The 21,239-nt window shown below is 53.7% G+C and overlaps 1 protein-coding gene and 1 long non-coding RNA gene across 5 annotated transcripts in view; one reads left to right on the forward strand and one right to left on the reverse strand.

The window, feature by feature from the left end:
- Window positions 1-4,002, forward strand: part of POLA2 (DNA polymerase alpha 2, accessory subunit) — a 36,176-nt gene extending 32,174 nt beyond the window's left edge. The window contains exons 14-18 of one of the 2 annotated variants that reach the window (XM_004051498.4): window positions 544-652; window positions 937-1,043; window positions 1,930-1,989; window positions 2,254-2,380; window positions 3,505-4,002. In XM_004051498.4, the coding sequence (XP_004051546.1) occupies window positions 544-652; window positions 937-1,043; window positions 1,930-1,989; window positions 2,254-2,380; window positions 3,505-3,654 (553 nt within the window). In that variant the 3' untranslated portion in view covers window positions 3,655-4,002. The remainder of the gene's footprint in view (window positions 1-543; window positions 653-936; window positions 1,044-1,929; window positions 1,990-2,253; window positions 2,381-3,504) is intronic. The other variant, XM_019037511.3, reaches the window with a different exon arrangement.
- Window positions 4,003-11,745: 7,743 nt separating this feature from the next.
- Window positions 11,746-21,221, reverse strand: LOC109028930 (uncharacterized). 3 transcript variants are annotated; one of them, XR_010135364.1, is made up of 4 exons: window positions 20,172-21,221; window positions 15,423-15,617; window positions 12,210-12,316; window positions 11,746-12,054 (listed from the first exon to the last, which is right to left on the reverse strand). It is a non-coding gene; the product is annotated as an uncharacterized lncRNA (long non-coding RNA). The 3 variants fall into 3 exon arrangements; XR_008669411.2 differs by having other exon boundaries at window positions 11,746-12,080; XR_008669410.2 differs by having other exon boundaries at window positions 12,210-12,378.
- Between the last annotated feature and the right edge of the window lie 18 nt (window positions 21,222-21,239).

Raw genomic sequence — 21,239 nt, forward strand, 5'->3', positions numbered from 1 at the left:
CAGGCCGGGCGCGGTGGCTCACTCCTGTAATCCCAGCACTTTGGGAGGCCGAGATGGGCGGATCACAAGGTCAGGAGATCGAGACCATCCTGGCTAACACGGTGAAACCCCGTCTCTACCAAAAGTGCAAAAAATTAGCTGGGCGTGGTGGTGGTCGCCTGTAGTCCCAGCTACTCGGGAGGCTGAGGCAGGAGAATGGCGTGAACCCGGGAGGCGGAGCTTGCAGTGAGCCGAGATTGCGCCACTGCACTCCAGCCTGGGTGACAGAGCAAGACTCCGTCTCAAAAAAAAAAAAAAAAAAAGAAAATGTCCCAGGCAATCGGAGCCTGTCCAGATGGATGGGTGTGAAGTAGAACAAATTGTCCTTTACTCCCAGTGTCCCATGGGAAACAGCGTCTCTGTTCATAACAGAGTGCAGTTCTGAGCTGCCTCCCTGGGGGTGGGCTCTGCCTCCAGCCTGAGGCATCCCGCCTGTTGCGCAGCTGTTCTAACTCAACTGCACTCACTTTTCTCACTCTTCTGTTTGTTCTTTTGCCATACTAGCTCCGGCTCCCACCTTGTCTTTGTCCCGTCATTGAGAGATGTGCACCATGAGCCTGTGTACCCCCAGCCGCCTTTCAGCTACTCCGATCTGTCTCGAGAGGACAAAAAGGTAGCAGCACCCACTCCTTGACCAGCAGGCAGCCAGAATCCAGCATGCCTCTGCCACTAGCTCTGGCCCTGAAGGGGAGGGTGGAGAGGACTCTTTAGGGTGTGCGTACAGCCTGAATCTTAAACTCCTTTTTTTAAACAGGCAAATGTGTCCATAAGCTTGATGTATGTTGGTTTGGTCCCCCTTTCCGTGGTCTCCCCAGCCCTCAGACAACCCCCACTTTCATGGGAAGATGTTTCTAGCTTTGGCATACAAATGTTTGTTTCAATCCGTTCTCATTTTAGCAAGTACAGTTTGTGTCCGAGCCCTGCAGCCTCTCCATAAACGGAGTGATCTTCGGCTTGACGTCCACGGATCTGCTTTTCCACCTGGGGGCCGAGGAGATCAGTAGGTAAGAAGTGTGTTCCAGGCCCCAAGCAGGATGACTGGCTTTCTGGTCCCAGCCCTTTCTGCAGCCAAGAAAATCAAGGGGCTGCTTGACGGTCTTGACCAGAGAGAGCTGAAAGCAGCAAGCTGTGCCAGACCCTCTAGCCATCTGAGTTTCTCTGTACCCAAGGGGAGGGGTTGGATGCATTAGTTTCTGTTACCACCTCTCTAAACTGCGTTTGAGACCCCAAAGAACCACGTCCATTCTGTCTTTGCACTTAAAGGCATCAAAATTCATCTACATTTTCTTTTCTGCTCCCCTTTTTTTCATTTCCCAAATTTGTGACCTGAAAACAAATGTGGACATCCTGTTTGTGGAGGATAAACTGGGAATTTTCTCTGAAGGATTTTCTTCACTACCAGTACAACATCCAGCTCTGCAGAGAATCAGGCCCTGACAAATTTGTTGAGTTGAAGTTGGGCAGCTCTGTTCTGCCGTCATCCTTGATGGGAAGGGGCGTGTGAAGCGACTCGCGTGTGAAGCGAGACGGGTGCGGCTCCTTGGCTGAGGTTTGAGATTCAGGTCAGCCTGGCTACACACCCGCCTCATGATGGTGCCAACTTTGCATCCTCTTGCACAGTACGGTGCTGGCTAATGGCCTTCCTTGATCTTGATTATGAGGGATTCCTGTGCTTTCCCTTCTCAACCTGGTGTCCTGCGTCCCTCCTCATGTGGGGACAGACTGAGCTCCTTGTGGGTGGGTCTTTAAACTTCCCCAGAGGCATCCTCCTCTTGTTGCTGGGCCTTGGCCATTTAGCTTCTCTCTGGTTTATTAAATTCTCCGGTCCTCCCTGAAGAGAAATGGGCTGAAAAACAGGGTTCTGTGTTCATGCTTTCTTTTCTTTCCCAGTTCTTCTGGAACTTCAGACAGATTCAGCCGAATACTCAAGCACATCTTGACCCAGAGGAGGTGAGCTTGCCGCTGGGACCCCTGACTGTGGAGAGAGTGCCTTGGGGTCATGGAGCTATGACAAGCATGACTGTAAGAGCCTTCACCAGGCTACCAGCAGGGAACTTTACCCTGTGATGACAAGCCTGCATTCTGCCCCACACACACAGAGAAAAAGTCGGTCTGTGGACGCCAGCAGCACGAAAGCCAGTACCTAGGGGGACTCTGTCTGAGAAGGGGGCCCCCCGGTCAGCTAGTGCTGACAATTTCTCTCTGTCTCTGTAGCTACTACCCACTCTACCCGCCCCAAGAAGACATGGCCATTGACTATGAATCGTTCTATGTTTACGCACAGCTGCCTGTCACCCCAGATGTCTTCATCATCCCGTCAGAGCTGAGGTACTTCGTGAAGGTAGGTTTGAACTCTGCTTTTTCCCAGAAACACCAGAACCCAGTCTTTGACTTTCCCTTCTAGACCACCCGGCACTCACCCCTCGTGGGTCTGCTGATGGGGATGGGGCCTCTAGCACCCTGCCCTGTGGCCTTGTTTCTTTGGGGAGATGGTGGGACCAGAAAACAAACAACTCTGTCAGTAAAATGCTTGAGTAAACAGTGTCCTCTCCTCCCTCCCCAAGAGAACGAGAGCCCAGGTGACTAGGAAGGCCCTCAAATGAGGGCTTTCACCAGGCCACATAGAGGTGACCTGGGGAAGATTTCATATGTACACTTGCCTGTCCTCTGCCTCCCAAATTCTGATATGACCTCCAAGTGGGCTCAGCTGGGAATACCTTGAAGAAGCTATTGGGTCATTTTGATCTCTGCCACCCTGCCTGCCTTGGAGTTAGGTCCGTTACAAGGAATCTGCCTAGACCAGTCCCCCTCTTGCCAAACAAGAGCTAGTTCAACCTCAAGAGGTTAAAAAAAAGTTTTTCACATGAGAAAGCAGTAAACAGCTAGATCAGGTTTGTCTCCAAGTTTGGGAGCTGATTGTCATTCTGCCAAGTCACCTCATTCTTCTGTTTGAAAGACTTAAAAGGAATTCAAAGCTTTCTAGTAACAAGTTAACATATGTGACTGAGGCCGGGCGCAGTGGTTGACAATTGTAATCCCAGCACTTTGGGAGGCCGAGGTGGGTGGATCACCTGCGGTCAGGAGTCTGAGACCAGCCTGGCCAATATGGTAAAACCCCATCTCTACTAAAAATACAAAAATTAGCTAGGCATGGTGGTGTGGGTGCCTGTAATCCCAGCTACCTGGGAGCCTGAGGCAGGAGAATCGCTGGAATCCGGGAGGTGGACGCTGCAGTGAGCTGAGATCTCACCACTGCACTCCAGCCTGGGCAACAGAGCGAGACTCCATCTCAAAAAAAAAAAAAAAAAAAAAAGTGACTGAAAATGTGTCTGGTTGTTTGGTTGCCTTCGTTTCCATTTTCTAAAACCCTCTTTGGGGTACAGCCACCTGATGGCACTTCTTTTTCACATTGGTTCCCAGTTAGTTGAGGCTCTCCAAACCTGTCACCTCTCCTCTCCTCCCCAGGATGTCCTCGGCTGTGTCTGTGTGAACCCTGGGCGCCTTACCAAAGGGCAGGTGGGAGGCACCTTCGCCCGACTCTACCTTAGGAGGCCGGCAGCGGACGGAGCAGAGAGGCAGAGCCCATGCGTTGCTGTGCAGGTCGTCAGGATCTGAGGCTTCTGTCCTCTGCTGTTCTCTGCTGTGTGGGCCCTTAAAGTCTTAGCCAAGAGCCAAGACATAGCCCTGTGACAAGGTGAACAGTTGGGTGGGAAAGGAGAGAGAAGCCAGCCAGGGAGGGGCAGCTGCAGTGACCAGGCCCAGCAGGGAGGACTTGTGCAGCCGGGCCTGCCTGTGAGTGGTGCCTCTCCTGGAAGGAAGCTCTTGTTTCTCAGTCCATGCTCCGTGTCCAGAAGTAAGCCAGCTGTGGATCCTGCCCACTCAGAAAAGGCGACAAGGCTTCGTGATTTTCTACATGAATCAAACACAGAAACAACTTTTGGAGAAATTAAATTCTGAGTGTGACTTCTGAGTTTGACCTTTCTTCTATTTTCTTTTATTTATTTATTTTGTTTTTAGACGGAGTCTCGATCTGTCGCCCAGGCTGGAGTGCAGTGGTGAGATCTCGGCTCACTGCAAGCTCCGCCTCCCGGGTTCACGCCATTCTCCTGCCTCAGCCTCCCAAGTAGCTGGGACTACAGGCGCCCACCACCACGCCTGGCTAATTTTTTGTATTTTTAGTGGAGACGGGGTTTCACCATGTTAGCCAGGATGGTCTCGATCTCCTGACCTTGTGATCTGTCCGCCTCAGCCTCCCAAAGTGCTGGGATTACAGGCGTGAGCCACCGCGCCCAGCCCCTTTCTTCTATTTTCTTTATCCTGGTAGTAGACAAAGAATGTTGTCTATTTGACCTATGTCCAGAGAAGGCAGAGTGTCAGTCACAGTGGGTTTCTGTCCAGCCCCAGTCCTGTCCAGTGGGTAACTCTCAGCCCCACTCCTCATCCCCCAAAGGCCCCAGTGACCTCTATGCTGCAGAGGTGCACTGGGCGGGCCCTAGAGCTGGGCTGCAGAGCAAGCAACTGGCCGCGTGCCTGGGCCTCCCTGCGCAGTTCCTCACATGCATGCTGTGGTCCCAGCCTGACCTCTCCATCTGGAGGGGGCCGCCTCGCTGGGCTGTTCCAAAGCTGGAGTCCTGGTGGCAGCTGCTTTGCCAAGTCGTGCAGTAGCCAGGGCTTGCCTGCAGCCCAGAACACTCAGACAGGGTCAGGTCTTCCAGGGTTCACAGCACGTCCCATGCCCCTATGTCCTGGCATCTGGGGAAAAGCTGTCACTGGCCAGACGTGGAGTGGCTTCCTGCCCTAAGCTGGCAGGCTGTCCTGCCTCACATGCCAGAGCCAAGACCGGCAAACCCCAGCTGTCAGGGCAGGGAAGTGGGCAAGGGGGCAGCGAGCTGCTGGTGTCTATGCCTTGACTCCGAGATAAATAGATGACCTAACAGTGGCCAACTTTTGCCTCTCACCTTTCTGACGGTGAAATGGAATCAAGCCCCAGACCTGACCATGGTACAGTAAAAGGTCTCCCTTTAAACACAAGGAGCAGCTGTTTTATTTCATTAGTTTTATAGGCACCTCCTCTGAGGCCAAGAATTAGAAACTCATCCCTGCGTGGGGAGTGGATTTTTCCCTTCTCCCCCAGCTCCTCCACACATGAAGCAGCCAGCTGTGTTCCACGGGGGCACCATGACTTGTCAGCCTCCGGATGTGGAATTTTGGGAGCCCAGGCAACGGTTGCCTGGATACCAGTCGTGTGACTGTTGGAAATGATCTGGGAGGGCCGGGAGGGCCGGAGCAGGCATTTAAGAGTCAGACAAAGAGAAAGCGGGATGCGAACACCAGAGCAGACAGGTCTGGCAGGCGTGCCTCTGCCACCAGACAGTTCCTTTTTGCTCTTGTCAGGAAGGTGCCAAGTGACTGCTGGCTGACCGTCCCTAGACCCCACTTCAGCTGTGTCACCAGTTTCCCCAGGCATCTGTCGTCCCAGGCATTCTCAAGCAGGCTTTGGGGGCGTGTCAGTGATGGAGGGTGGAGGGTGCCCAGGAGGTCAGGCCCGTCTGCCTCACAGCCCCCTTTGGTGGCCTCTCCCTGATCTGGTCATGGCCCCTGCCCTTGAGACACCAACTAGACGGCCCTGAAGAAATAGTCCCGAGCTCTTGCCAGGATTTGCCTCCCATGCCCATGCCCCTGCCCTGCCTCTGCCCTGGCAGAAGGAGCCGCCCTCCCTTACCCGCCTCGTTCCTTTAGGGTTCCAGTCCCTTTAGGGTTCCAGTCTCTGAGAGGGAGAGGGAGAGCTGCTGAGGGAACAGAAGCCACTCCTAGTTGCTGTTCCTGGGAACCCAAGTGGGTGCCAAGAACGCAGCGAGGGAATTAGGCCCTCGAGGGGTACCCAAGGGTGGGGGCTGGCAGGGCCATGGCGTGGATCCTCCATCCAGCTCTGCCTTCTGCAGCCACTGGCACTTGGGGTTTCCTTTCCTTTGACCTCGGGGCACCCGGCCCAGCTCAACCTGGCCTTGCTGCTTCGCTACTGCTGGGAGTAGCCATCTGGGCTGATTTCTCACTCCACCAACCCCACCCCGACGGAGTCTCACTCTGTCGTCCGGGCTGGAGTGCAGTGGCGCGATCTCGGCTCACTGCAACCTCCACCTCCCAGGTTCAAGCGATTCTCCTGCCTCAACCTCCCGAGTAGCTGAGATTACAGGCGCCTGCCACCACGCCCAGCTAATTTTTGTATTTTCAGTAGAGACGGGGTTTCGCCATCTTGGCCAGACTGGTCTCAAACTCCTGACCTCAAGTGATCCACCCACCTCAGCATCCTAGAGTGCTGGGATTACAGGCGTGAGCCACCATGCCCATTTTAAAGTGTACGATTCAGTGGTTTTTAGTATGTTCATGGTGTTGTGCAGGCCTCGCCACTATCTAGTTCCAGAGTATTTTCATCACCCCAAAGGAAGCCCTGCACCCATTAGCAGTCTAATCTCATCCCCTGGCAATCATTAATCTAATTTCTTTTCTGTAGATTTGCCTATTTTGGGCATTTTGTATAAATGGAATCATACAATACATCCTCTTTTTTTTGAGACAGAGTTTTGCTCTTGTCACCCAGGCTGGAGTGCAGTAGCGCAATCTCGGCTCACTGCAACCTCTGCCTCCCGGGTTCGATGGATTATCCTGCCTCAGCCTCCTGAGTAGCTGGGATTACAGGTGCCTGCCACCACGCCTGGCTGATTTTTATATTTTTAGTAAAGACAGGGTTTTGGCATATTGTCCAGGCTGGTCTCAAACTCCTGACCTCAGGGTTCAGCCTCCTGAGTAGCTGAGATTACAGGTGTGTCTCGAACTCCTGACCTCAGGTGATCCACTCCCCTTGGCCTCCCAAAGTGTTGGGATTACAGGCATGAGACACCGTGCCTGGCCCATGCTCTTTTCTGTCAGGTTTTTTTTGTTTGTTTGTTTCTGAGACAGAGTCTCACTCTGTCACTCAGGCTGGAGTGCAGTGGCACAATCTTTGCTCACTGCAACCTCCACCTCCCGGGTTCAAACGATTCTCCTGCCTCAGCCTCCTGTGTAGCTGGGATTACAGGCACCCGCCACCATGCCAACTGATTTTTGTATTTTTAGTAGAGACAGGGTTTCACCATGTTGCCCAGGCTGGTCTTGAACCGCTGACCTCAAGTGATCCGCCCACCTCGGCTTCCCAGAGTGTTGGGATTACAGGCGTAAGCCACTGCGCCCGGCCTGTCAGGTTTGTTTCACTTAGCATGATGTTTTCAAGGTTTGTCCCTGCAGCAGCATGTTATCAGTCCGCCATTCTTTTTTATGGCTAAGATCCCACCGTATGGCTATACGGTATTTTATCAGTGCATCCACTGTCGGGTTTTTCCACTTGTGGACTATTATGAATAGTGGACGCTTGTGTGCAAGCTTTGTGTGAACACCTGCTTTCAGTTCTCTTGGGTATGTTCCTAGGAATGGGGAGGGGCTTTAGATTTGCGAAGGAAGACAAGGCAAAGAGAGGGAGGGAGGAGGGACAGAGGGCGAGAGAGGGGTAAAAGAAAAGAGGGAAAGGGAAGGGAGGCAGTGATGGGCCCGGAATGGTGCTTCGGAGCCAGATTGTGAAGTCTTGCTAAGGCATTTGGACCTGATTCTTTCTGCCCCAGAGAATCTTGGAAGGGTTTACCTCCCACCCCCTGTGCCTCACCCTGACCACCCAACAAGGACCAACTTAAGAGGAGTCCCAGGTGCAGCCCCAGTACCTGGTAGCACGTAGCAAAGGGGTGGTTTGAGGGGAGAAGGGCTCAGGGGAGGGGCCTGGGTCTGTTGGGGCAGGTCGGGAGGAAGAGGGGCACCAAGTGGGCCATTGGAATACTGGAAGCAGCACTCCAGTGAGACATGGGCATTGGAAGGGTAGATGTGGGAGTCACCGCAGTCAAAAGCCACAGAACTGGGTGCTGGGAGGGTGGCCGAGAGATGGATGGGCAACATCCGCACCGTGGAGAGGACTCTGGCCAGCACTTGCACTTAGCATCACTGATCAACAAGGCAAAGGGTGGGACTGGCCTGGGGGCAGGGGAGGGAAGAGGGATGGCAGCAGAGAGGTGCTGGGATTTCTGGCTAAAGAGACCAGAAGACACCCATGGTTGTTCATGGCGAGACTCCCAGCTGCATTCAGGCATTTGGGACCTTCTGTCACTGTCCTTGGTCATTCTGGGTCTTCAGTCCCCAAGCGACCATGCCTACTGCTGCTTTCTTGGGTCAGCCCTGGAAATGCCCAGGGGCCTAGGGGCTGGCCTGCCCTCAGACCCAGCTGGACTGCTGCCGGCTCTGAATTCCCCCATCCTGCCCCGCCTCTTCCCGGGGCTCTAGGCTCCTCCCCACCCAGAGCCTGCCTGACAGCTGAGGCCCTGCAGCTGCCCAGGCCAAGGGGCCCCTGGGAGGTCTCAGGGACAGCTGCTGCCCATAACCCTGCTGACCCTGGCCCCTGCACACTGCTCCCTGAGATCCCAGGCTTCTGCCCAGCAGCCAGCAGGGCCCTACCAAGCCCCATCTTCTCTGCTCACTCCTATCGCTCCCAGATCTTCCCAGGGGCTGAAGCATTTTGGGCTGAGCATTTTCGTGCTGAGTCAGCAGGCCCCACCCAAAGAGTGAGAAAAGCTGCTGGGTAGAGGCACCCCTAGCCCCGCTCCTGCTTCAGAGGAAGTGCCTTTCAGGGGTGGATGAGGGGTACACCTGCCTCCGTCAGGCAGGCTGGGCCCTGTTCAACAGGGTGGGGACCCTGCCCTCCCACCATCTGCCTCCCACCACAGAACAGGGCACAGGGGTGACACAAGGGGAAAAGGGAGAAGGCACCATCACTCCTGATTCCCAGCGAATAGGGGGAAAAGGCATACTCACTCCTGATTCCTGGCAGCTTCTTCCCTTGAAGGTCCACTTTCCTCCTGAGGACTCGAGGCCCCTTCAAACTGCCCCTTAGAATGTTTCTAGTAATAGTAGTTGCCTCTGGGGACAGGTGTCCAAGGGCTAGGGGTCAGGAGCAGGAGGGCTCAGAGAACGATTTGTCATGTCCACACTCATCCCGTTTGAATTTTTTTTTTTATTTTTTTGGAGACAGAGTCTCACTCTGTCACCCAGTCTAAGTGCTGTGGTGCCATCACAGCTCGCTGCAGCCTCAACCTCCCAGGCTCAAGTGATCCTCTCGCATCCGCCTCCTGAGTAGCTGGGACCACAGGTGTGCGCCACCACACCCAGCTAATTTTTGAGTTTTTGATAGAGACAGTTTTGCCATGTTGCCCAGGCCAGTTCAAGCAATCCTCCTGCCTGAGCCTCCCAAATTGTTGGGACTACAGGCATGAACCACCACACCCAGCTGTGTTTGAAATTTTTTACCATGTGTCTGGATTACTTTAAAAGAAGGTGGGGGCCAGGCGCGGTGGCTGACGCCTGTAATCCCAGCACTTTGGGAGGCTGAGGCGGGTGGATCATGAGGTCAGGAGATCAAGACCATCCTGGCTAACACGGTGAAACCCCGTCTCTACTAAAAACACAAAAAATTGGCCGGGCATGGTGGCAGGCACCTGTAGTCCCAGCTACTCAGGAGGCTGAGTCAGGAGAATGGCGTGAACCCGGGAGGCGGAGCTTGCCATGAGCCAAGATCGCACCACTGCACTCCAGCCTGGGCAACAGAGCGAGACTCTGTCTCCAAAAAAAAAAAAAAAAAAACAAAGAAGGTGGGGATGGGCACAGTGGCTCATGCTTATAATCCCAGCAATTTGGGAGGCTGAGGCAGGAAGATCACTTGAGCCCAGGCAGTGGAGATTGCAGTAAGCTGACATTGTGTCACTGTGCTCCAGCCTGGGCGATAGAGCAAGACTCAGTCTCAAAAAAAAGAGGGGGTAGGGTGGTGGGAATAGACATATACAAATGTTTATATGTCGATCCAGCTTTCTGTAAGCACTCCACACCCCACAGCTATTGTAGCATCCACCTCCTTGGGAGGCAGGCTCTCAGAATCCCTGCTCCCTGAGGGCAGGGAGTGTCATGTTCACTGTTGTCTCACTGGTCCCTAGACAGTGCTTGGCACATAGTAGGCCCACAAAGAAACTCCTGCAGAAGCAGTGCCCTCCTATGACATGCCTCCTCTCCACCTTCCAGAAGCAGGCAGCTTGGAAAGAAAAGAGGTGGGAGGCCCGCCTGCAGGGACAGCACAACACCTGCTAAGGGCCCTGCAGGTTGGGGGTCTCTTCTCGGCAGAAATGAATAAGTGGACAGAATCTCTGCTGCCACTCCAGCACAGAAACCTGTAAACAGTGGACACTCCAGAGCATCAGATGGAGTCAAGTGTGTTAGATGGAGAAAACCAGAGCAGGCCAAGGGCAGAGGTGCCTGGAGTTGTGGTGGGTGCTGCACAGAGGGGTCACCAGCTCCCAACTTTTATTTCCTAAACATGTGTCTCCCATACACCCTCTTCTTGCTATCCCCGGCATCCTACCATCCACCCATCCGTCCACCCATCCATTTACCTAACCATCCATTCTTCCATCCATCCATCCATCCATCCATCCATCCATCCATTCATCTACCCACCCACCCATCTATCTGTCCATCCACATAACCATCCATCCTTTCTTCCATCCATCCATCCTTCCATCCACCCACCCACCCACTCATCCATCCATCCATCGACTTAACCATCCATCCATCCATCCATCCATCCATCCATCCACTCATCCACCCACCCATCCACCCACCCATCAACTTAACCATCCTTTCATCCATCCATCAACCCACCCATCCACCCACCCATCCACCCATCCACCCACCCACCCATCCATCCACTCATCCATATTCACTGGGTGCCTACCACATGGCACACACTCTGGGGGACTGGCTATGATCCAGTGGAAAATGGACATGAACCAAATGACAACGGCACGGAGAGGTCCATGGTCCAGAGTTTCCCACAGTATCACAAGGTGACCCAACATCAATGGGGGTCCAGAAAGCTTCCCTGAGGGGAGACATCACAGCTGAGAGCCACGGGAGGCATGGGGGTGGCCAGGTGAGGTGGAGGGAGCCAATCGCAGGGCTCACGGAGGAGCATGTGCGGGACCTAGCCCTGGAGGATGGGCACGGCCGACAGCTGACAGGCACATGTTCAGGGCAGCAGGCATGGAGCACTGGCTGGAGGCTGAAGAGCCTAGCAGGGGCCCTGCTGCAGGTTTGTGGCCATGGCAGCACACGAACAGGGCACGTGGCAGTCAGAGTGGTGTTTTTGTCTATCACCATGTGGTGTGGAGAATAGGCAGGCAGCACATCATCCTGGCCCCCAAAACCCTTGCGGGCTCCATTCTCCCCCCACCCCCACCCTGTCACCCAAGTTATAAGCCTGGACTGGGCCTGACTCCCCCTTCTTCCTCCATGGCCCTCCATGGGGGCTAACCTATCACCTAATCTCAGCCTTTCAACTTCATCATCTCCATCTCCAGCTCTCACACCACTCTTCAGGACCAAGTTTTCTCTCCCTTCTACGCTAACTGTCCCCAGAAGTGGCCTCTGCCTCTAGTCTGGCCTCCCTCCAGGCTCCCCTCTCTAAAGCTGCCCGGTACCACCTCTGCAGAAATTCTGCAGTTCATTCACCAAAAAGAAACACGTGGCTCTTAAGCAAATGAAAAGGTGACCAGCCTCATGCATCGTAAGAGAAACGCAAACTCTAACTACACCCAAATTCCTTTGTTTTATTTAGTTTTTGCCTTTCAGATGGACAAAAATCAAAATAGGTGGAAACCAGGGGCTGGTGAGCCTGAGGAGAAACAGCCCTGTTGACTGTGTGGGGGCCTGGTACCTGGCACAGTCTCCGAGAAGGACAAGCTGACAGAGCTGATAAAATGACCACTGCAAGCTGGGCATGGTGGTGCGTGCCTGTAGTCCCATTCACGCAGGAGGCCAAGGCGGGAGGATGGCTTAAGCCCAGGAGGTCGAGGCTGCAGTCAGCTATGATGACACCATTGTACATTGTACTCCAGCCTGGGTGACAGAGCAAGACCCTGTCTCTAAAATAACAATAATAAGACACCACTGCACGTATCTTTTGCCCCCCAGTCCTCCCAAGTCCCTTCTGGAAATGTATTCCGCAGCAGCGCTCATGCATGTGTGAAAGGGCTTTTGTACAGATGACTCACCGCGGCACTGCCTGTCTTGAGAAAGGGCTGGAAGCAACCTGAAGGTCCCTCTGCCAAGAAGTGCATCTGTAAATTACCATACATCCTTGTGCTGGAATACCGTGCAGCTGTGAAGATGAGGACACACTCTATGTATTGATGTAGAGTGGTCTCCAAAATATAACGTTAACTGGAAAACACAAGGTGTCAAACAGCATGAACAGCAGAGGCTCAATGAAAGGGCTTCTCACAGTCCCGAGCAGGACTGCCCTCCGCCAGCTCCCACCAGGGCCTGCAGTACTTTGGAACTCTACTTGTCTAAATATTGACATTTGTGTTAAAAAAAAAAAAAAATGAGAGGGGCCCTGCTCGTTCATGCAAGAATATCCCTAGAAGTGTCTACAAGAAACTGATAACACCAGTTGGCTATAGCAGAATGGAGAACTGTCCCTGGGGGACAGGGATGAGACTTCTTGCCTCTTAGGACTTCAGAATTTCTTTTTCTTTCTTTTTTTTTTTTTTTTTTCTTTTTGAGACGGAGTTTCAGTCTGTCGCTCAGGCACCCAGTACAGTGGTGTGATCTTGGCTCACCACAATCTTCGCCTCCCAGGTTCAAGCGACTCTCCTGCCTCAGCCTCCTGAGTAGCTGGGATTACAGGCACCCACCACCATGCCTGGCTAATTTCTGTATTTTTAGGAGAGACGGGGTTTTGCCATGTGGGCCAGGCTGGTCTTGAACTCCCGACCTCAGGTGATCTGCACCCCACCCCCTACCTTGGCCTCCCAAACTGTTGGGATTACAGGTGTGAGCCACCATATCCAGCTAACTTCTGAATTTTGAATCACATGAAAGCATTACCTCAGCCAGGCGCTTTGGCTCACCCTTGTAACACCAGCACTTTGGGAGGCCGAGGCAGATGAATTGCTTGAGCCCAGGAGTTCAAGAGCAGCCTGGACAACATGGCGAAACCCCGTCTCTACAAAAAATACAAAAATTAGCAAATGGCATGTGGCTGTGGTCACAGCTACTCAGGAGGATTGCTTGGGCCCAGGAAGTTGAGGCTGCAGTGAGCAGTGATCACGCCACTGCATTCCAGTGATAGAGCAAGACCCTATCTCAAAGAAAGAAAAAGAAAAGAAAGAGCATTACCTAATCAAAAAGTAATTATTATTATTATTATTTTTATTTTATTATTTTGAGACAGAGTCTCACTCTGTCACCTAGGCTGGAGTGCAGTGGCACAATCTTGGCTCACTGCAACCTCCGCCTCCCAGGCTCAAGTGATTCTCCTGCCTCAGCCTCCCGAGTAGCTGGGACTACAGGCGTGTGCCACCACGCCTCGCTAGTTTTTGTATTTTTAGTAGAGACGGGTTTTCACCATGTTGCCCGGGCTGGTCTCGAACTCCTAACCTCAGCTGATCCACCCGCCTTGGCCTCCCAAAGTGCTGGGATTACAGGTGTGAGCCACTGCACCCGGCCTCAAAAAGTAATTTAAATGAAAGAAAATGCAGTTCTGATGGTGGTGTACCTCTACACACAGATCATCGTTGCCTTTCCCACAGCATTTGGCAACTCTCATGAGTGATCACCTGCCTTTAGCTATTCTGCAGTGGGCCCTTCATTCTCAGTGGCAAGTGACAGACCCAACCCTAACTGTATTAAGCCAAAACTGGAATTTGTTGGCTCATAGAATGGAAACTGCTTCAGGCATGACTGGATCCAGGAGCACAGGCAATGTCATTGAGATTCATTCTCTTGGTGCTGTTTTCTTCTATGTTGGCCTTATTCTTAGGCAGGCTCCCCCCTTAGGGTGGCAGAGCTGGCCACCAGCAGCTCTGGGCTGGCATCTTGACATTTGTGACCCTAACAGTCCCAGCAAGTTCCTGGGCTGATGCTCTTTGATGTCATATGCCGGAGCCATTCCCATGACTCAGATTGGCTAGGCACAGGACTCAAACTCACTTTTAGAGCTTGAGGGTTGGGGGCCAGTCACACTGGAGACTAGAAAACTGAGGGACAGTCACCAGACTGAGAGATGGATGCTGGGCAGGGAAAACAGTGCTTACCCACTACCCTCTTGGCCTGTCCCCTCTCCTATGCCATGGGCAACTGGACCTCTCTTGTTTTCTGCTCATACCATGACTTTACTTGCAATCCTCCTGGCCTTTGCCTTGCCAGGCCTCTGCCTGCTTCCCCTGGAATGTCCTTCCCTTTCTGTGCCTGGCAAACTCCTATTCATCCATTTATGCCCTGTTCACATATCACCTTCTCCTTGAAGCCCTTCTCACTCTCCCATCTGCTTTCCCACCCGTAGCAGACAGATCTCATGGCTGTCCTCTTTGGTTTTTCATTCAATTCCCAGTCATTGGCTGAACCCCTCCGTGCTGGCCCGGGAGGGATAAAGGGCAGAATCAATTATTTGTTTCTCACGCAGGTTATCTATTCCCTGAGGGCTGGGTCCAGCTTTGGCCACCTGTGTCTTCTCTAGTACAGCATAGCCCTAGGCACAAGAGAGATGCAAGCCTAGGTTTTCAGAATGAGGAATGACAGGATACCTGGAAGGCACAGAAAGTGTGGAAGACAGCCTCTGCTGACTCCACAATTTACTCCCTATGACAAAATGACAGCCTTGGGGCTGGGACGCTCCCAGAGGGCTCTGGGAGGAAGTGCTTGGGCTGGTCCCAGCTAGGACAAGGCTGTCATCACTCTGGAAACCCCCATAGCCCTGGGCCCGAGGCCAAAATCCAGATGCAAAGGAAAGTGCCCCCAGCAAGGCCCTGCCACCCAACTCCCAAGGAGGGGTCCCAGGCAGAGGCAGCAGCTGGAGCCAACTCCGAGGGTGACCTCTCATCTCAAATCCCAGCCTCCAGTGGGTCACAGTTCTCTGAAGTGGGGTGAAGAGCGAGGAGGGCAGGGCTGGAGTTGGCAGGAGTCCAGGGGAGGAAGGAAGCAAGAAACAATCAAGGAAAAAATCCAACCCAGGTCTGGGGTTGGCTCAGGCCACAGGGCCCTGCAGGCTGAGCTCAGGCTGGGACGTCGGAAGCTTCCGGAGGGTGGCTGAGCACCTTCTCAGCTCCCTGCCACCCTGCATCCCAGCAGAGGGACTGGGGCACCTCCAGAGACCTCTGTCACTTCTTAGCACCTCCCCTAGATGCACCCCCAAGATGCGCCTCCCCTAGATGCCACCCTTCCCTGTGACTCTGCTCCCAGACCCCAAGTCCCTGTCATCTCACCTGCTTCCCAGGGTCCTGGGTTCCAGGTTTCGTGGCCATGGAGAGCTGGCTTCAGCCTCCCTGGGGGTAGGAGGGAGCTTCCCTGCTGGTCCCTCCAATCTGGCCAGTGTTGCCAGAGGGGGCTTCCAACTCCATCCCCCAGGTCCCATGGGGGTGCTATGGCCGCTGATGATGGCGATTTCCAGGAAGGAGAGGCTGGGAGGGGAAGGAAGGGCTGAGTCAGTCCCTGTGTAGTGATCACAGTGGGGGAGGCGGCTGTGGGGTTGGTGGGGCAGCCTATTGGGCCCATCTCAGGACAAGGGAGAGGCTCCAGGCTGAGGAGACAGAAGCCAAATACCCTGCTCTGGGTGTTTCTCCATCGTGGCCTGCTCTGCCCCTCCCAAATGCCCCTTTTTTTGTTTTTATTTTTATTTTTTTAGACGGAGTCGCGCACTGTCGCCCAGGCTGGAGGGCAGTGGCGCGATCTCAGCTCACTGCAAGCTCCACCTCCTGGGTTCATGCCATTCTCCTGCCTCAGCCTCCCAAGTAGCTGGGACTACAGGCACCCGCCACCACGCCAGGCTAATTTTTTGTATTTTTAGTAGAGACGGGGTTTCACCGTGTTAGCCAGGATGGTCTCGATCTCCTCACCTCGTGATCGGCCTGCCTCAGACTCCCAAGGTGCTGGGATTATAGGCGTGAGCCACCGCACCCGGCCTTTTTTTTTTTTTTTTTTTTTTTGAGACAGAGTCTTGCTGTGTCACCCAGGCTAGAGTGCAGTGGTACAGTCTTGGTCACTGCAACCCCCGCCTCCCAGGCTCAAGCAATTCTTCTGCCTCAGTCTCCCAAGTAGCTGGGACTACAGGCGTGTGCCACCACGCCTGGCTAATTTTTGTATTTTTAGTAGAGACGGGGTTTCACCATGTTGACCAGGCTGGTCTCGAACTCCTGACCTCAGTTGATCCGCCCACCTCAGCCTCCCAAAGTGCTGGGATGACAGGTGTGAGCCACCACATCCAGCCCCAGATGCCCTTTTGGATCCTGCCCCTGAGGTAGCAGGGTGTCCAGGAGCCCTTCTGTCCAGGACAGTCCAGGCCCTGGCTGAGGCATCAGACCCTAGGGTCCAGGCTGGGGGATGCAGCGCTTGGCCTGAGTGTCTTGGGTCAAAATGCAGGCCACGCTTCCCCGTGGCTCAGGCTATTCCAGCCTCCCTACCCACACCCCAGACCCCTACATATAGCCTGAGAACTTGCACAAAAAAGCCAATTTTAGTAAATGAAATCCTGTTTTATACATGGCCTTATGAATGGCAGGGCTCCCATGGCGATGCTGGGTGTGCACACAAAGATCCTGTCCATTCAGCAGAACCTCCTCAGGGATCCCCTGGGCCCCAGCCAAGTGACAACCGCATCTGTGAATGGGGAGAAGGAAGCACCCTCCCTGCATGCTTGCACAGCGCAGAACCCAGGGCCAGGCGCCGATCACTCCTGTGATGTGGACTTGGTCGGGCCCCCTGCTCTGAATGACAGCAGGAGTGGATTGAGCGGCAAGGGGACTGGCACTGGGCGGAACACGTCACATCCAGGTGGGTTGAAAACAGTCCCCAGAATGCAGATAGCATTTCTATTCCTGGTTGGAAGGCTCAGGGAGGAAAGCAGGAGCTTGGACCAGGTTTGCGGGCTCTGCTGCTCTCTATCCCTACCCGAGGGACCCCTAATCACCCACCCGCCACAGAACTTCTTCAAAGAGCTCCGGGGTTGGTCCCCACCTGTGTGTGGCCTTGGGTGAGAGGCTTTGTTTCTCCATCTTCCATCCCTGTAACTCTGTTTTGTCCCCAGCTCTGAATGGAGTGCCTGACCCTTCCCTGACCCCTACCCCCCAATGGAGGACTCTCAGCAGATTGGCAGGGGATGAGGGCTTGGCCTGAGCCTCATTCCCGCAGGCTCAGGTGGCTTCATCATTACAGCCATTCTGATCAAGCAGCACAGCCAGCTGGCCAGGCCCCAAAGCTCTTGTCTAATGTTTCCGTGAAACAATGCCACCTGAGGGGCTGCATATTCCCATGAACAAAATACATGCATGTCCATCCCTTATCTGGTTTGGGACTTGCCTGACCTGATGCTACTACCCCATATTATAGGCAAGGAGACTCTGGAAGGGAAAGTCCTTTGCCTGTGGCCACAGAGCAAAGCAGCAGCAGAGACAGCTCAGAATCTGACTGATGGCTCAGAGGCCAGGGCTCAAGGCACTCAGCTGCCCCTCCTCTCTGAGAGCTGTGTCCTGGGGATGGGCAGGAATGATTCCTGTGGGGTTAGAAGCCTGAGAGGAGAAGGAGGGGCCAGAGCCCACATGCCTTGCCACTTCTAGGCTCAGCAAATCACTGTCGGTGACCTGAGCTTTAGTTCCCATCTGTAAAATGGGGATCGTGATTCAGGCTCTGGCCACGTCACTAGGCACCCCCAGGAGGATGTAAGGAATTCAGGAACACGAAGCAATGGGTAAAGGGCACAGGGCTGCCTGGCAAAGTCCCATGGCAAGAATGGGGAAAGGCACACCCTTTACTCACCCCCACCACAGCTTGGCCCAGGGGCATCATCCCCACTTACTCAATGGTCCAGGCCTGTTTTCCTCCAAGCTGCCAGGCCATTCCTGGCAGAATCCACCTGACCAATACTCCCTGCAGAGTTGAGGGCACACTCAAGATTAAAACCTGAACCTCCTTGGATTCGTTTTCTATCACTGCTACAACAAATTATCATGGAATAGGTGGCTTAAAACAACAGAAATTCGTGATCTTACAGTTCTATAGGTTAGAAGGTCAACATGGGGCTGAGTGAGGTGGCTCATGCCTGTAATCCCAGCACTTTGGGAGGCCAAGGTGGGCGGATCACTTGAGGTCAGGAGTTTGAGAGCAGCCTGGCCAACATGGTGAAACCCTATCTATACTAAAAATACAAAAATTAGCCAGGCGTGGTGGCGGGTGCCTGTAACCCCAGCTACTCGGGAAGCTGAGGCAGGAGAATCGCTTGAACCTAGGAGGTGGAGGTTGCAGTGAGCCGAGGTTGAGCCACTGCACTCCAGCCTGGGCAATAGAGCAAGACTCTATCTCAAAAAAAAAAAAAAGGCCAATGTGTGAGTCTCACTGAGCTAAAAATCAAGGTGAGGAGGTGAGGGCAGGGCTGTGTTCCTTCTGGAGCCTCTAGGGTAGATAGGGTAGAACCTGTTTCCTTGTATTTTCCAGCTTCTGAAGGAGTTCCTTGGTTTGGGGCCTCTGCCTCCATCTTCAAAGGCAGCAACACAGCATTTCTCTGGCCCTTCAGTCATCACATCTCTCTCCTTTTTTTTTGAGACGGAGTCTCGCTGTGTCACTCCAGCTAGAGTGTAATGGCATGATCTCGACTCACTGCAACCTCTGTCTCCCAGGTTCAAGCGATTTTCCTGCCTCAGCCCCCCAAGTAGCTGGGGCTACAGGCACGTGTCACCACACCCGGCTAATTTTTTGTATTTTTAGTAGAGACGGGCTTTCACCGTGTTAGCCAGGATGGTCTCAATCTCCTGACCTTGTGATCTGTCTGCCTCAGCCTCCCAAAGTGCTGGGATTACAGGCGTGAGCCACCGCACCTGGCCCATCACATGTCTTTCTCTGTCTCCTTCTTCTACTTTTAAAAACCCTTGTTATTACACTGGCCCACCCAGATACCTCAGCATAAGCTCTCTATTTTAAAGTCAGCTGATTTGCAACCATAATTTCATTGGCAATTTTCTTTTTTTTCTTTTTTTTTTTTTGAGACGGAGTCTCGCTCTGTCGCCCAGGCTGGAGTGCAGTGGTGCGATCTCGGCTCACTACATGCTCCGCCTCCCAGGTTCACGCCATTCTCCTGCCTCAGCCTCCCGAGTAGCTGGGACTACAGGCTCCCGCCACCACGCTTGGCTAATTTTTTTTTTTTTTTTTTTTTGTATTTTTAGTAGAGGCGGGGTTTCACCATATTAGCCAGGATGGTCTCGATCTCCTGACCTCGTGATCCACCTGCCTTGACCTCCCGAAGTGTTGGGATTACAGGCGTGAGCCACGGCGCCCGGCCCTCATTGGCAATTTTCATTTCCATTTCCCGTGTAACAAAACATATTCACAGATTACACAGGTTCGGATGTGGGCTTTTTTTCTTTTCTTTTTCTTTTTTCTTTTTTTTTTTTTTTACATGGGTTTTTGCTCTATTGCCCAGGCTGGAGTGCAGTGGCGTGATCACAGCTCACTGCAGCCTTAACCTCCCAGGTTCAAGCAATTCTCCCACCTAAGCCTCCAGAGTACCTGGGACTACAGGCTTGAGCCACCATGTCCGGCTAATTTATTTGTTGTAGAAACAGGGTCTCACTATGTTGCTCAGGCTGATGTCAGTGTCAAACTCCTGGACCCAAGCAATCCTCCCACCTTGGCCTCCCAAAGTGCTGGGATTATAGGCATGAGCCACAGCACCCGGCTAGATGTGAACATATTTAGTGGGGCTGTTATTTTGCCTACCATGATCCCCTTCTTCCCATCCAGACCTCCCAGCTTGTCTGGCATCTTCCCCCACCCCCAGCATCCTGCCTCCCCCCCTGAGGTCTTCCCGGCTCTGCCTCCCTAAAAGCCCTTCCCACACTGACAGCACTGAAGCCAACCATCCTGGTCACACTGAGCTGGCATAGCTGTCATCCTCTAGAAAGTGAGGTCTGTCCACCCCGTCACTACCCACCACTTCCTCTGCCCCACTCTTCTTAGCACTTACCCACCTGGAAGGGTATCATGATGTACCTGGGAACTTGGATTTCCCCCATTTCCCTTCTCTGGGCTGCAGGTCCCAATCCAGAGGCTGAATCCCCAGGGACAAGAACAGCGCTAGGCACTTGGTAGATACTCAACAAATCTCTCTTGAGTCACTGAGAGGTGCAGTTTCCTTCAGTCTGTCTCCAGCACCCTGTGCGGTGCCTGCCCTTCAAAACATGTTTCTGGGCCGGCCGCGGTGGCTCAGGCCTGTAATTGCAGCACTTCGGGAGGCCGAGGCGGGCAGATCACCTGAGGTCGGGAATTCGAGACCAGCCTGGCCAACATGGAGAAACTCCGTCTCTACTAAGAACACAAAAATTAGCCGGGTGTGCTGGCACATGCCTGTAATCCCAACTACTCGGGAGGCTGAGGCAGGAGAATCTCTTGAACCCAGGAGACGGAGGTTACGGTGAGCCGCACGCCATTGTACTCCAGTCTGGGCAACAACAGCGAAACTCTGTCTCAAAAAAAAAAAAGTTTCTGGCCCTGTAGGAATGACTGACTGACTGACTGAAAGAATGAATGGACCAGGAACTAGTCTGAGTATGAGCCCCACCTTCACTCTGGAAGCCTGACAGCAAAGACGGGGGGGTCCAGGCCACGCGGCCTCTGCCTTCCCATACTCTCTTTTCTAGTGGGAGGTAAACTCATCAACTAGCTTGTAAGTTTGTAGTATTCTAACGTAGGCGCTTCCAAGGAAGTCACTGAATATACTTGTGCCGGCGCTTCCCCGACGCAGCCCTGCAGGGAAGGATCCGGTCCAAGGTCTCTCTGCGATTTCTGAAGAATTCGGTCTTCCCGGAGCCTCTCCCCCGGCTCTTCTAGAGCCGAAGGTTTTAGTTCCCATGGGCACAGCCGGAGTCCCCGGAGGCCGCCCTGCGCCACCCGGCCCTCAGCCGCCAGAACCAGGACAGGACTCCAGGGCGCGCGCGACCGCTGGACCCGGGAGCGGCACCTCCCACACCGGGAGCCCCGGGCGGTGCCCGGAGTGGGGCGGGGCCTGGACGGGGATAGGGAGGGGCTTGGCTGGCGCG

Source organism: Gorilla gorilla, chromosome 9 (assembly GCF_029281585.2).
Source record: "Gorilla gorilla gorilla isolate KB3781 chromosome 9, NHGRI_mGorGor1-v2.1_pri, whole genome shotgun sequence".
Classification (NCBI taxonomy): domain Eukaryota; kingdom Metazoa; phylum Chordata; class Mammalia; order Primates; family Hominidae; genus Gorilla; species Gorilla gorilla.